General features: G+C 40.0%; 1 protein-coding gene across 1 annotated transcript; it reads left to right on the top strand.

The window, feature by feature from the left end:
• Positions 1–259: 259 nt before the first annotated feature.
• Positions 260–15,191, top strand: PRPF18 (pre-mRNA processing factor 18). Its single transcript, XM_017740378.1, has 11 exons — positions 260–274; positions 347–424; positions 549–575; positions 3,313–3,417; positions 4,661–4,774; positions 6,528–6,674; positions 8,366–8,434; positions 9,174–9,314; positions 9,779–9,850; positions 12,041–12,196; positions 14,528–15,191. Exons 4-11 carry the CDS (start codon positions 3,397–3,399, stop codon positions 14,606–14,608), a joined length of 801 nt encoding a protein of 266 aa, XP_017595867.1. The 5' UTR covers positions 260–274; positions 347–424; positions 549–575; positions 3,313–3,396; the 3' UTR covers positions 14,609–15,191.
• The last annotated feature ends 938 nt before the right edge of the window (positions 15,192–16,129 follow it).

The raw sequence follows: 16,129 nt of genomic DNA, 5'->3' as shown, positions 1-16,129 counted from the left end.
AATGATGTGTTTTGTATGGTTTATCTAAACAACCTGGGCCTGGTTGTGCACATCTGAAGTGAAGCTTTACACCAATGATCACCAAGGCCTTACATGACAAAAAACTTGTGTTTTCTGGAGTGCTGGCAAGCACACTGTACTTTTAATTTTGCTTATACATCTATCCTGCAAAATAACTCTATATTGCTGATTTCAGAGGTGTTTCTAACTAGTTCCCTTTCTGTGGCAGTGTAGCCATCTCTGGGACAGGATGTAGCTGAATTCACCAAGCCAAGTAAGAATGTTTGAGCCATTTTTGCCCAACTGTGCAAAACTGTGAACTGGTAACAGCTCTCCTCTCTTTTAGGGAAATAAGAAGTATTTCAAACGCAGTGAGTTAGCTAAAAAGGAAGAGGAGGCCTACTTCCAGAGATGTGGCTACAAGGTATGGAAATGGTTCTTCCAGGACTTGGTGTGTTTATTTTGAAGTCTGCATTTTTTATCAACAGTATCAATGTTGTTAATGATAATTGTTGTTCTTTGTTCAATCTGTTAATGTTATACATTAGCCTGTAAATGAGAAGCCACCTGGAGAGGTATGACTTTCCAAAACCATTTTCAATGCAGGAAAAGATATGCATGACGTACATCTACTTAAGTTTATGTTATGGTTTGGCTTTTATTTCTTTTTTTTTTTTTGGTTTGTTTTTTATTTGTGGAAAGCATGAAGTGGCTTGGGATCAAAGCTTGTCTTCCTTTCTTTTTAAATTGTGCTGTTAGGCATGAACACTGGATCTGATATAGCCACCTTCCTCCCCTTATTGAGATAAATGGATACATTTGGATAATTTTATCCAATTGTCATTGTCAGAGTGTCCAAAAGAAATCAGTATGGTGTGGGTGTGCATCAAAAACATCTGCCAACTCTCATAAATTTGTGTTTGGGTTTTGGCCATTAACCACCCAGAACTGAAGCTGTGCAACAACAGCATTTATGTTCTTGTTGGCAAAATATTAGAAACACTTGGTAACCTCGGGTGCATTTTGCAACAAATGGGTGATCTGGAAGGCTTTATCTGCCTTGTAACGGTGTCAGGGCAAGAGTTTACTGAAATGGAAAGAATGTTGTTGTCTTTTACAAGTGTGTGTGCCTGCCTGCCTGACAGGGTGTCTGGGAGGGGGGATGCATTCCCTGGGGAAGACAGTTTCATAATCCTGTTTGCTGTTAGAGGGCACAAATAGGAGCTTTGTTTTCAAGTGACCTTTACCCAATTAGTGACTTATTCTGAAACCTTGATCTGTTTGTGAATATTTGAACATCAATGCCAAAATGATTCTCGGAATGCGCAGCATAAAGTCATGGGAAAGTTCTGTGAATCCAGTCACTTCCAAGTGGAAATGGCTGCCTGATGCCATTTGAGCATTAGCTTGAATTTTTCAGAACCTGATGTGTTTAAAGTGGTGTGACCTGTGCTGCTGCAGCACCAGTTTTGGTGTGAAATGTAACCCTGCAAATGGTTTTAAAATAAGTTACTTTGTTAAATTTAGTATCTTTTTAGAGCCTCCCACATTTATGCATTTGTTCTTTACTCTGTTAATGAGCCATGGAACACAGACTGATTTCTTTCTGAATTCAGGTGCCTTTTTACTTTGCTTAGACTTAATAAGTTGGAATAATTTCACTTGCTTGAAGAAAGCACTGAAACAAAAATAACTGTGGTAAAGATACTGCTTATGACTTGGAGTCCAGCTGACAGAGTGGATCAAATCTTTTCTCCCAGTGCTGCTGTCTCTTTATGATTTCAAGAATGTTTGTAAGTTAAAATTTGTATATACTTTCTGCCACGGGAGTATATTTTTAAAAAAAAATTTTACATGGTTTTTCCGTATTTTCTGTCCCCTGTCAATTCTTCCTTCCCTGCATTGATGAAGTTTTATTTTCTCCCTCCCTTGATAAACATTGATTTAATTGTCTTTCCCTTGTTCATTCCAAACACCTGTGGTTGTAGGATTGATTTTTTTCTGTGTTTGCTAATACAGCATTGAATGTAGATTTGTGGCTGAATCTTACAGCTAGAGCCCCAGGGGTGGATCCTTCCAGGCACATGGAGTCACACTGACACCTAAGTGCAAGGCTGGCACTGTGGCCTGAAAGAATTAAAAAGCCTGTTCAGAAAAAAATAAAAAATTCTGTCCAGTACCGTCCTCAAACTGGTCAACCCAGAACCAGGCTGCCCATGCACAGGGAATGCTGCAGGGTGCTCTAGGATTAATTGGATTGTTTCCCTTTCAGTAAGTACAGAAAGGAAATAAATTCTAATAAGAAATCTGAGAAAAACCAAGATATGAGTGAACACTGGAGATATTTCCTTATTATAGGAATATTACCACCAGCAATCTGCTCCTGCTGTCAGAAGTGTTGAATTTGAGCTTATACAGGGAACTGTAGTTACATGGCTGCTGTCTCAAAGTTACTTTGATCAAAGAGTTGTTTTGCATTATTAAAATACTGAATAATGAAGAAGGAATGCTCTGTTTGATTCAGGGACCTTCTTTTAGACTAAGAGAAATTATTAATGGTATCCCATTCCTATGAGGAGCTGTGTCTTTTTTGGCTTTTTTTTTTTACCTGCAAGAAGCTGGCAAGGTTGTTAAAGAGGTGCATTACCTAAAAAAAGATTAGAGAGGTGCATTACATCTCAAGACCCAACAGAAACTGTGGATCGCTGCTAATCTTTTGCAGCTCGCTGAAGCTGAAGGTAATAAACACTGTAACTGACACTGACACTGGAAGAAGCAGCTCCACTCTCACCCTGCCCTGGGGTTTTCCTTCCTGTTCTTGCGTCTGTGCATGTGCTGGTTCTGGGAATCTGGATGAGGAGGTGAAGCCGGGTGGGAATAGTACCAGTATTTGTATTTCTCAGATTATTTTCTCTTTGAATCATTTCCCCCTTCTGGTTCATCACACAGCGATGTAAATGGTGTTGCATGGGTAGGGAGGATGGAACAGGGGCAGGAATCAACAGGCAGAGGGTGGATTTGCTGTTTTTGGCATCTGCCTGCTAAAGTGACAGCCAAACTTCAGCAATTGTCCTTTCTGTTTGCTGGAGAGACTGCTTCCTGCAACCTACAGAAGTGTTAATTAATTACTGATACTGTCAAGAACTTTTATTGTTCTGTGAGGTTCAATTATGGACCATAAAACTATGAAACTAAAGGTTTATATTGTCATACTAAAGTCTGTGTTCCAGAGTTCTGTATCTTCCCATCATTTCTCATCAACATGTGGGTTTGTTTCCTTTGCATGTGAGTAACTCTGTTTGTTGAATGTAGGTACAGCAGGAGGAAGAGGAGGAGAAACCACTGACTACGTCAAATCCAGTGCTGGAACTTGAACTGGCAGAGGAAAAGTTACCAATGACTCTTTCCAGGCAGGAGGTAAAATCAATCACCATAAACAGACTCCTTGAGTTTACAGCAAATGTACCTGAAATTTCTTATTAGAGCTGTTTTCATCCAGTGAACTGTACTTTTAATGGCAGTTTTATTAAATAATAAGCTTCTATTTTTGCAGTCAGCAATTAATGATCATCTTTGCTTATCAGGGGTCTGTTGTCTAATTGAATGCATGGGAAGTACAGATGGTTAAAGCTTCTCTGTTACAGGGATTTACACAGATGTTGTATAACATTTTACAGCTCTTTCAGTGTGGTACCCTGAGTATCAGCATTATCCTTGGATAGTACTGAAGATGGCATGCTTTTTCCAAGATTTTTTTTCCCCTGAGCTTCTTTTCTTTGTAACTCATTGGTCTGAACACAAATTTAGAAACTAAGTTTTGGAAGTTCACCTTAGCCTCTAGAAGAAACAGTCCTAAAGCCAGAGCAGCTTGGGTGTTCTTTGCCTTTTCTAAGGATAAAAATGCCTATGTGGGTTTAAGTTCACAAACAGATCCACACCCCAGAGCAGAAGCAGGAAGTTCAGAAGTACAGAATACACTCTAATCTTGGGAATACTGAAATTCACAGCTGCGGTCACCCAAGCATGTCACACGTCCCCTTAATTTGGGAGGATATTCAGTTTTTTACAGGACTTGTAATGGGGGATGTTGGTTTTGTGTTTGGTTTGAGGTTTGAATCAAGTTGAAGGAGGCTTTTTCACTTCTGTTATATCTACTTTTAAAGTAACTATCCCATTAGATTATGGGACTCCATATTTCCCAAAATGCTTAATGGTGGGGGTTTTCAGCAGATCATCTTTAGTTGTTCTGGGACAACCTGCAGCCCAGTTAGTATTTTTATTGCCAAGACAAATAGGTGAGGGAAATAATTGTCAAGTTCCTTTGTGATTTTGAAAATGGTTTTTAAGCTCTGCCAGAGGGATGATTTTTGTGTATTTGTTTAAACAAGTCAGAGCAGGAAGAAGTTCAGCTGTATCAAACAGCCTGGGATTTTATGCAAAATTTGGGTTGGTAGTATTTGGAATGACCTTTCACTGAAATACCATGGGAACTTTATATTTAGATTGTAAAGTGTCTGGAACATTTTTCTACTGCTTAAAATATCGCCATTTCCTCTCCGGTCCAGCTCAGCTTGTTATTCCAAGCAAAGTAAATAAATCTGTCATTCTGGATTTTATTTTGCTTCCTTTATGCATCAGGGAGTGCTTTGATTCTTTTCAGGTTATCAGGAGGTTACGAGAGAGGGGTGAGCCCATCAGGCTGTTTGGAGAAACAGATTATGATGCATTTCAACGTCTGAGGAAGATAGAAATTCTTGCACCTGAAGTGAACAAGGTAAGACTGGCTCTTAGTTAGTTATTTGTGGTGGGATAATCAATGAGTAACCCTATAAAAGTTATGGAAAATCATTTTCAGTAACTGTTAATTTTCAGGAGGAAGCGGTAATAGACAGCAAAGAGAATATGTGCTCTTGTTTCATTTATTTGCTGAGAAACTATGTTAAATATCAGAGTTTTGTGCGCAATCACGTTAGAGAGCTCAGCCTTAGAAACATTCCAGGCCCTTGTCAGTTGGAAAAGGGACCTTCAGGTGGCACTAATACCTCAGCTTGTGCTGCCCCTGCTTTTTAATGAGCAGAGAACAGTCCTTTACTGTTAAAATAACCCTGTGTTTGTGATTTTGTGCATTCCTGAGAAGGCAGAGGTAAGTAAGAGCAGGACTGCATACTGTCTCTATGGGATATAAATGATTTTTCAAATCCTTGGATTCCAGAGCTATAACTTGTTATAGAAATGTCATTTTCCCCCCTTCCCTTTAAAGTAGCCATCAACTCAAAAACTGACTTGAAGATACAACTAATTTATTCCTTTTGTCTTAAGAAATTATCTGTTAAGTGAGGAGATGCAGTTGGGGCTTGTTCTGCATTTACTGTTAACCAAATCTACAACCTTACTAACAGAGTGACAATTTGCATTTTCTTCCCTAATTTGTGGCAAACTGAATTGTTTTAATGTCTTTCCTGGGGCTGCCCATAAAATGAAAGCCTTTTCCTCTCCAAGTCTTTAAAATAAAGATAAGCAGATCTAGAAATAAAAGCTCTGCTAATGAAAGCTTTCCCTGCAGCGACATCGATCACAGGAGCAGGATTAGGAAATAGAGAGCCCATAAATAGGGTTGTACTGGATTTTTCTTAAATGCTTCAGTCACTCCTGTTGCTGTCTAGGGATTCTACATGTTGCTTAGTCAACCAGCCTTGTGGTTCAGGCATTTTTAGAGTAACTAAATGATTAATAGAAATGCTTCAGACTGCCAAGTATGATGATAGAAGAGGGGAAGTAACTGTGCATATCCATTCCCTGTGGAGTGGCTGAATTTATCAGAGAGTAAGAAATGTCATACTCCTTTATAGAGCTTTGTATTTTATGTATCAAGACAAGAAGGCAAATCCTTCAGCTGTGACTAAGGCGAGTTTTATGTTCTGTTTGAAAGTACCTTTTAACTTTATATATATGGTTTTAAACTGATTCTGGTTTTTTTAATCATCTCTTCTAAAGCTGAGGGTTTTAAACAGTGAATCTATATAGAACATTCTGCTATGTTTAAATAATTTGTATTAAAGGGAAACAACATAATTGTTTTATGTCTAGCACTGAAGGAGTGTTACCTTATTTACAGCTTTTTTCAGGGCAGATGTGGAGGTTTGATGATGATGGTTATGGTCTGGTTTTTGTTTGTTTTGGGGTGATTTAGTGCACTGCTTGGAGAAAATTACTTGAAGAAAGTCCTAGAGGCTGATTCCACCCTCCAGGCTTTCTTTGGTGAAAATACTGTAAAAAGTCTTTTTCATAGGTATGAACACTGCAGAAGTTCATGCACCTGCTTTTTGTTAAGTGCTGAAGCAGAAACTGTTCTTGGAGTTCAGTTAAATTCAAACAACAAGGCTAAACCCTTATGCATGCTTTAGAGAATTTGCGCCTTCAACAGAAGTTGGATGCTCACAGTGACAGTACTGTACTGTTTCTATTTACTTGAGGGCTTTTTTGTAAATCAGACTTTTTTTTTTTTTTTTTTTTTTCCTGTTTTTTAGGGTCTGAGAAATGACCTGAAGGCTGCTTTGGATAAGATTGATCAGCAGTATCTGAATGAAATTGTAGGCGGCCAAGAAGCAGGAGATGATGACTCCCAGAATGACCTGAAAGTCCATGAGGAGAATACTACTATTGAAGAACTAGAAGTATGGGATAGGTCATAACTAAGGGATGTTAGATCTAGTATGTTGCTGTGAGAAAGCTTCAGAATTGTTCAGACAAAATTACCTCCTTTTCAACAGCTGACTTAGGCATTCTGAAGTATTCTTCAAGAAAAAATTTAGGTTTCTAAACCTGGAGTTGCACTGTAGGTGCCTACAAAAGACAAGTGAAAACTTAAGTGGCCTTTGTTTACAACACCTCATCCCAAAGGGGACAGGTGTTGCCTGCAGAGATACAGTTAAGATTCATTCTCCAGGGGTTTCATAAGTAGAGAAATTAATTGCAATACATTACCTGATCATAAATTTCAAAGCCTTTCCAATGAATATTTGAGAGGGTAATAAGGCCAGTACCAACTAATTTTCCCTATACAAGGAAGAAAGATTCTGAAAAACAGACACAGAGAAAGAATGTTTGATGTGAAAACATCTAGGACAGAAAAAAAAAGGCAGACTGCAGGAAATATAAGAAGTGCAGAGATAATGTGTCCCAGAAACTTGAGTGCAAATGGCTACTCTGTTCTGAAAGAATCCTGTGGTGTTTGTGTGAGTGAATGGAGAGTGAGTGCCAGGAAATGCATTCAGCACCTGGTATTTCAGGGTAGTGTTTTGAAAAGCACATTAACTTGAGCTGAAGACTGTTACCCTTAATCTTCAAAACGCTTTGTAGGAGTTAATCTTCATAACGTCCTTCCAAAAGTATGTTTAAGAAATAATACGATTTATAACTGAAAGCTGAAGTGAATACATTATTATTAAGAAATAGTCTGGGTTTTTTTGTTATGGTGCCAGGGGTTCTGGTTTAAAGTAACTGCAGTACCAGAATAGATAGCAGCAGTTGTAATGGAGCTGCATTTTATTGATCTGTTAGCTCTCAAAATAACCCCTTTTTGTGGTAGTAGGGCAGGCTTGGTTTGAGCCATGCAAAAGTCTTTTTCTAAAAAGTTTGAAAACACTGTGTCTTAATTTTATGCTGCTTTAACAGCATTGCCTTGAGCGTAAAGGCTTACATTGAATTTGGCTCCAAATCTAGAAGATTTTTTGAAATAAAACTCACTTTGGAAATGTGAGGGCAATGGAAATAGATTATAAATCCAACTATACCTACTGGAAAATGTTTATAAAACTTGCTGTTAGTATTTACAGTTTTGAGGTTTTGGCAGGAAGCTGGAGTATTGGAGCATATAGCTGGGTTTTTTTAGTGGTCTTTTGCTTGGTTTTGGGTTTTTGTTTTAGATTTGTTCCCTCAAATTCACAGTTGCAATTAAATGGTAAAAAGCCCCAGTACATCAGAGAATTGAAATAGCATAACAAAATAATTAGGTTAATTGATGGCTTTGGGGATCTCAAAAAATGCAGTGCACCCACAGTTCCCCTTAATACAGTGCTGTCAGACAGCTGCTAATCATGCCAATAATTTAGTAGTTAATGACTGAAGAACTACTGTTGCATCGACTTTTCAGAAATAATCATATTGGCATTGTGATGTAAATGTTCTTAATAGATTAATGAATTTCAGTAGCATTTGTAGCTGTTTCATTCTGTTTCATGACCAGTGTTTCGGATTTCTGGTGGAATTTATTGCAGTTCATGGTGTAGTGAACCATGCTCTGCTGTCGTGGTGCTGGCAAACTAGACAAAGTAAAAATAATGGCCCTTTCTTCCCCCTGTTCCAGGCTTTGGGAGAATCCTTAGGACGGGGTGATGATCACTATGATATGGACATCATAACAAAGTTCTTGAAGGTAACAGACTCTAATTATTCTGTAGCTGTGTCATATTATTACTGCCATGCAAATATATTTCAGGAATAAAAGAGTGGGTTTCAGCTGCTTGAGAGGAAAAACTCACATGTTATGTGTAAGATATGGGATTTTTGAAATGCTTGGCACTCTACAGCCTTTGTTAGTCACAACAGTGGCTTGTGCCAGATCTGGGAAGGAGCTCTTGAGAGAGCAGCGTTCTTCAAAATCTGGTCGTGCTTTTCCAGACAAAATAAATACAGTTTTGATTTTTGTGTGGTATTTGAGGCAGTTGTCAGTAGTTGCCTCTGTGTAGTACTGTGGCATCAAAACCTTCAGAGGAGTTTCCTTGGAACAGTGCAAGCTGAATTGGAATGTCACCTGATACTGTTAGTGAAATTAGAGAGTTTTAAAGGAAGTCCACAGGTTCAAGTGGATGGCAGAAATTGTTTCCTTGTTTCCTGGCAAGAAACCTGTGTTGCCTCTCAGCCAAGTCAGCCGGTGCCTGTATAACTGTTGTGGTGATCAAAGTCACAGCAAGAGTTGAAGCTTTAATTTGTGTGTGTACATTTAAGACAAGAGGGTTGTTCCTGTCCCTCCTTTCCTATCTTTCTGAAAGGGGTTTTACCTTCTTAACTCAGATTTCACCAAAAAACTCATTTTGCCTTGGTGACTTAACCTGTGTTCTGCCTGAGGAAGTCACTAGATGGCACCATGACACAGATGTGCTTGTTCCCTGCAGTTCCTCCTGGGAGTTTGGGCCAAGGAGTTGAATGCCAGAGAGGACTACGTGAAACGCGGCGTGCAGGGGAAGCTGAACAGCGCCACTCAGAAACAGACAGAGTCCTACCTGAGGCCTCTCTTCAGAAAGCTCCGCAAAAGGGTAAATCACCTTTAAATGCTGCTTCAACTTTTGCTTTCCGAGTACCTAGCATTAGTGCCCTTTCTAGGGCAGTGTGAGCCTCACTGAAGGAGAGGGGATAATGCGTTGGTCACAGTTTCTGTATCTAGAGCTCCTGATGCCCACTTCTGACTTTATCTCGATCAGTGAAATCTGTCCACCCACGAGTTTTCCAGCTGTTGTTTAAAGCAGCACCTGCTCACTGGGTTGAAAACACGACAGAGAATTGAGGTTGCATTTTGCACTTTGCCATCAGCTGCCAGGTGTAACCACTTAACCTCTCCTGCTTCAGATCCTTCATATGAATAATGAACATGGTTTCCTTTGTGAAAGTCCTCAAGCAAGGGTAGTTGCTAAACTTTGTGTAAATGCTGAGTAAGATGATTTTCCTGAGCTGCTGTCCTGAAGTAAATGTGTGGTTCTTTTTTTTTTCCTCTCTGATGTAGACACTTCCTGCAGACATCAAAGAATCGATAACAGATATTATTAAGTTCATGTTGCAAAGAGAATACGTTAAGGTATGTTTGCACTCTTCCATCATGTTCACGCTGTCTTCTTGTAAAAGATTGAGTTTATTGCTTCAGCATTCCCATTTTTTTCTAATTTTGAAAATGCATAGCTGGAAATACAACATCTATCCCAACAAAATGAAAAATGCCTGTGAAATGTTAGGTTCCAAGTAGTGTTTGATCCACAGCCTGACAGAAGATTTTCTGAGATTCGTGAAACTGCAGAGCTTTGCAAACATGAAGAAAATTTTTCTCAGAGATGCGTATATGAAGTTGCAGAGCGTTCCTCTAGGGGAAACCTGATATTCTAAGGTTAAATGAAGGTAATGAATAAATAGCAATTGGGTGTTGATGATTAATTAATTAGGAATTAATTGAGGCAAACTGAGTTACTGAATATGAAGCTGAATATGAGTTACTGTCCCTTTCTTTGTCTACACTCGCATTAGATGGCCTGGTAAGGTTGAGGTAAGTTAATAGGAAGATTTTTTGGACAAAGTCTGTTCACTGGAGGAGGCAGAAGTACTTTGGGACACAAGATCAAAGGCAATGTTAGGTTTTATTTGTAGCTGCCTTCAGAAGTGAAACTCAAATACCAATAGCATTTGCTGAAGCAGCTTGTGTGTGCAGAGGAAACTGAGCTGTCTTTTGCCTTTAAGTTTCTAGTATTTCTTACTATTCTTGTGAGGATTTGGCGTAATTTGTCAAGTAAGCAAGGAAACCTGCTTTTGATACAGAAAAAAACTTTATACGGCCTAAGGCAAATTTAATCCAAATCATTTGGAAGTAGAACTGAACATGTGGGATGTATGATAGTGAGGTTTTATTTGGAGGCATTTCTTTTCTCTTGGTTGTCATCTTTATGTGGAAATTCCCTTTCCAAGACCTTCTCAAACTAATGAGCATGCAGGAATGTGGTGTATCTCTGGGTTAATCAGCAGTGCTTCTCTCTCCTGGAGGTGCTTGGCTTTAAGTAAACTTCACAGAGATATTTGGATGACTTGAATACACCTTTGGATGTTTTGGTGTTTCTTTTTTTTTTTTTTTTAAATTAGGCTGATGAGTCTTGTGCTTTTACAGATACTCACATCCTTTTCAATTTTGTTTTCTAAGAGACTTGTCTCTTTTTGCCTGCTGCTTGCTTTGTGCAGCCTCATGAATACTGTCAGCCACAAATTCTTTCTGCTTTGTTAGTTGAAAAGCTTAAAAGGTTTTAATTTTGAAATCAACGTGTTGACAGCAGGCAAATGCCAGAATGCAAGTTGTCCACTCAGCCCTAATTAACCCTGTTGTGACAGTCCTGCAAGGGTCTTTAATTGCATGTGCACATACTGTTTCATCACAAAAGTATATTTAAGTCAGCAAGTAGGTATTTGACTAAGACTGTTCAGAATCTGCCTCATGTAGGTGATGACTAAGTCCTGTCCCCTGTTCAGATTTAGCTCTGTCTGCAACCCCCTGCCTCGTTCATTATTTACCTCCCAGTTTGTTCAGTGCCAGCTGGAAAGAATCTGCACCCACTGGTCATGATTGCTACTTCTTATTGTCTAGTTTCTGAATAGGAGGTGATAAATGAACTCTTTATCAGTGAGTTTTGTAGCTGCTCTCTAATAGAGAAGGAATGTCCTGTGCCACATCCTTCAGTTTTTTTCTGTAATTCCATCTATCACTTGCTGGTTCTCAGTTGTTATGCTGTTTTTTTTTTAAGCTCTGTACTCCTTTTCCTTTCTCCCTTTCTTTCTATTAATTTTCCCTTCGAGTTTTATCCCTGTGTTTCCCCAGGAATGTTGTCTGTTACAGCTTTAAAACGGGCGCTGTGCTCTTGATGGGGAAACTCCTGATTGGTTTACTGCTGGTGCTGCTGTGGCCATATAAACATGGTTACAAATGTAACCTAGTTGTAACCTAATTTAACCAGAGATGGCTGAGTCAAAAATAATCTGAGTATACCTTAGTTTTAATCAAGGTAACCAGACTGCCTTATCCAGTGCCTTTTTTTTTCCATAATGGAAAATCCAGAGTCCTTGCTTCCCTCGGAGTTCAGTGTGGGAAGGTGTGTTGTGCAGTTGGTTAATACCATGTCATGACACCAGATCAGAGAGACTGGAACGGGTGTTTTACTGCACCTGGCAGTGCAAAAATGCTCTGCTCTGTGCAGTGTTGTTCCTGTGGTGCTCAGTGATGCCCTTCCTCCTCCAGGCAAATGATGCCTACCTGCAGATGGCCATTGGGAACGCTCCCTGGCCCATCGGCGTCACCATGGTCGGCATCCACGCGCGGACGGGCCGTGAGAAGATTTTCTCCAAGCACGTGGCCCACGTGCTCAACGATGAAACTCAAAGGAAATACATACAGGTAATGTCAGCTTTGGAAATTCAACATGTCTGCTTTTCTTGGGGGGTCTTTGAGAAACATCTGTGTCAGGTGATGCGGTAAAAGGTCCTAGAAATGGACAGGTTTAGTTTGGGTCAAGCATAACGTCCAGTTAATAGGTAGGTCATGCTGGACCTGAAGGCTCTTCAGTGCTGGGCCAGGAACAGTCTGATGGGTTTTTCTGAACTGCTGTGATCCTGCATGAGCACCAAAGCAGCTGTGAAGACAGGCTTGATTCTCCGGAGGTCCCTCACTGCTTAACTTGTGGTTTAAACATCATGCACAGAATTTAATACTGTAAAATGCAGTCCTTCTGACTATTTCTGCAACTAGATAAATGCATTCATAAATAAGTTCAGCAATCTGGCTCAAAATTCCAGGTTTAGTTCCTCCTATGTATCTTCACACTCATATGGACTTCTGGTTGTAGAATTAGTAGCAGTGCTGTTTTTCTACTCTGACTTTTAACACAGCGGGTGGACAGGTCTGAGGAAACAAGCCTTCTCTCTTTGTATTGTTAAATGTATTTGGCTCTTGCCAGTTGCAGTTTCATTCAGATAAAAACCTTCTGGATTGACTCTGAAGCCTCCAGAGCAGCATCATGGAGCTCAGAGCTCCTGGTAGGGGAGGTTTACATAAATGTCTTCCTTCTGCAGCAGCAGGACTCCTGTTGCTTTTCAGCTTCTGCAGATGTCTGGAAGGAAATTGCTTGCAAAATGCAACTTCCCTTTCTGCTTTGAGTCTGTATTTGGGCTGCAAGTATAGCCTTTGGTTTCTCTTCAACTCTAGTTTTTAATAGCATAACCTGAAAAAATATCATTGTGAAGTCAGAGGGAGCTCCAGACACTTACAGAGACAACAAATTAAATTTGACCAATTATTTTGTAAGGTGAAAATTGGCATGTGGATTATGCATCTTCAGAGACAGGCTCCAGTTATGCTTGCAAGTATTTAATGTATGAAGTAGCTTTAAACTAAATCATGTTGTTGTGGTCTGTGTTAATCTGCATAATCATAATAGTGAATAATTCATAGAATCACAGAACGATTTGGATTGAAAGAGACCTTAAAAGACCATCAAGTGCAACTGCCCTGGCAGGGGAACCTTCCACTAGACCAGGCTGCTCAGTAATAGGCCTTCTCTGTCCATTTGCCACACCTGGAGCTGAAAGATCTCTCCTCTGGAGTGTTGCTTGGTCTTTCTTAACATAACATGCCTTGTGGAAGATGTGTGTGAACTCCTCAGTTTGTCCCTTCTCTGCTTTTGGGGCTACATCTGTTGGCCTAGGAAATCCTTGAGTTCATCTTCCCACTGTGAATTTCGTATCTCTGCTTCTGAATTACAAAACTCACTGAAGCACCAAGACGAAGTTGGCTTCAAACATGTATGTTTTCTGTGTTGGTTTTAAATATTGGGTCTTGTTTAACGAGTCTGGCTCCAACTGGAGCATGGGATATTTATTACCTGTACCCAGTGGCTACATGAAGCTAATTTGTTCCTGATTACAGCACCCTGGAGTGGTAACATCCCAAACAAGGAGTCATTATGGTGCTGGGACAGACTTTCCATGCTTGCTTGCATTGGAAAGGCCAAAGCATTATCCTTCTGAATCATTTTTCCCTGAGTGAGGAGCTGCCTTCCATGAGGAGAGTCTCATGAAAGGGACATGACTCTGCCATCTTGGAGTACAGTGTCACTGCTAAAGTACACTTCCACCACAGGCTTTCTTCTGTTAGACTTTTCTGTGTGACTTGGAAGAAAATAATCACAGGGTTCCTGTCATGTTGGTTTTTGGCAATTGATGCCTTGAAAGAACTGACAAGTCCACGTTTTGCCTTTCTCCTTGACCACTTCAGTTTGCCTCTGTGGTGTCCTGTGTGGTACCACAGTTGTCTTCCTGAGAAGTGTTTGGTTCTTGCCTTAGCTGTGCAGCTTGTTTTGGTGTCAGAAATTGCTTTTTGCTCTTCAGAATTATTTTTAATATTCAGCTTTCTTGTAAATATCTTTAATTATGGTATCATTTGTTCCCTTGGTGATAAAGAGGGATTAAAGAATTGCTGTGATCCTTCTCTGTGAATCTTATCAGTTGGGACTGAAGCTGTAGCCTTTTTGATTATGCCACGAACTCCTCTAATATTGAAGGGAACCTGAAACTTTGAACAGAATAACAGCCAAAATAAAAATCCCGACCCCAAAATAGCAGCCTTTTCTTTTAAATTCTTCTTGTTAAGCTTAAGAATACTGTAGGTTATTAAGTTTGTTTAACAGCTGCAGCCTTATTACAGAATTGTCCTTGTTTTGTTAATTCCTAGGGGCTGAAGAGGCTCATGACCATTTGCCAGAAGCACTTCCCAACAGACCCATCCAAGTGTGTGGAGTACAACGCTCTGTGAGGCTCTGTGGGGGCCGGGTGTGACTCACATTTCGGTCTCCAAGACCCAGAGAGGATGGAAGAGGCAGAGCTTGAGCCTGAACACCAACAGGAACTTGGGGTGGGCTTTGCAAAAAAACCAGAAAGGAGGAGATTTTCTACAGCTTCCTTTTTACAAGCCCCATTTATTTAGATTTATTTTTAAATCTCTGCTTTTTGCTGAACACATCCAATGTACAGCAGAGGGATGGGTTTCGAAGAGGTTAAGACCAAGACAATGACCAAGGGACAATGCACATGACCACTGCTTTTATTTCAGTTTGTTATTCAGGGAACTGTGCTGATTGAACTGTTTCCCATATTTTAGAGCTTTAGGTGAGTCTCAGCCCTGCAAGGAGCATATGTGGAGCTTTTTTTGGCTGTTTTTGCATTGGAGACTGACGTGGGGAGATGATTAGAGGGAAGCAGTTGAATCTGAATCTTGGTTATTTCTGTAAATATAAAGACTTTATTGGCTAATCTTTCATGTGGTATTTATCAGGAATAAAAAAAAGGGTTTATATATTTCTCAGCCTCAGTGCAGAGAGTTTTTGATCTTGAATGCATCTGATTTGGCTTTTTTTCTTTTTTGTAACAGCATTTTTAATATAAACCTTCTGGGCTTGGGGGAAGTAATCTTATGGCTCTTGAGGCTTTCAAATTCCATTTTTATACATCTGGAGAAAATTTTCAGTCTGCTGGGCATTGCAGAGAAAATAATTAGGACCTCCCATGACCATGAACAGTATTTCTAGCAGCCACAAATCTTTACCGTTGTGCCTCCTGACTGGGAATGGTGAAGAAACTCCTAGGAAGGATGATGTCTAATTCTGCATAAACAGTGAAATATTGAAACTTTGATAGTTTTGAGCAGAACCGCTTCCTGAAGAAATGTGTCATTATTCCAGAGAATGGGTTTGTTTGTATCCTCACCTCAGCTGGCAGCGTGGAGCAGGAACTGGTGCCCTCTTCCCAAGGACTGACCGGTCTGCCGTGGGTATTCCCAGTGTCCCATGGCACAGGGAGACGATGCTGGGGGATGTTAGCTGGCACAAAGTTTGGTGGAGTATCTTGAAGAAATTCAGGTTTTTCTGGAGACTCTTAGATTCTGAAGTGCCTCTTTGGACACAGGAGATTTTCAGTCTGGAGTGTTTGACCCCAGAGAAAATGTTGAGAGCTTAGAGTTTAGAAGTAATAAAATTAGGCTGATGAGACCTCACTGGCTCTTGGGGAGGGGCCTTTGGGGAGGAGATGGGGATTTGTGGGGAGAAGCTGGGCAGATACCAAGAGCATGGAAGAATTTCATTAGCAGTGGTTTCTGATGATTTTCTTTGCAGTGCTCTGTATAGATACTCTTTGGAGGCATTATTACAACAGGAAACATTTGTAACACCGCAACTTTATCCCTCTCCCCACCCAGACGGTTTCCTGAACTGTTTCTAAATCTTCATCTTGACCTTAGTTTTGAACTCTGTAAATAATTGAGGGACAATATTGTCCCTTG

Source organism: Corvus brachyrhynchos, unplaced genomic scaffold (assembly GCF_000691975.1).
Source record: "Corvus brachyrhynchos isolate BGI_N302 unplaced genomic scaffold, ASM69197v1 scaffold307, whole genome shotgun sequence".
Taxonomy (NCBI): domain Eukaryota; kingdom Metazoa; phylum Chordata; class Aves; order Passeriformes; family Corvidae; genus Corvus; species Corvus brachyrhynchos.
The sequence above is the reverse complement of the archived record's forward strand: the minus strand, read 5'-3'. Positions and strand labels throughout refer to the sequence as shown.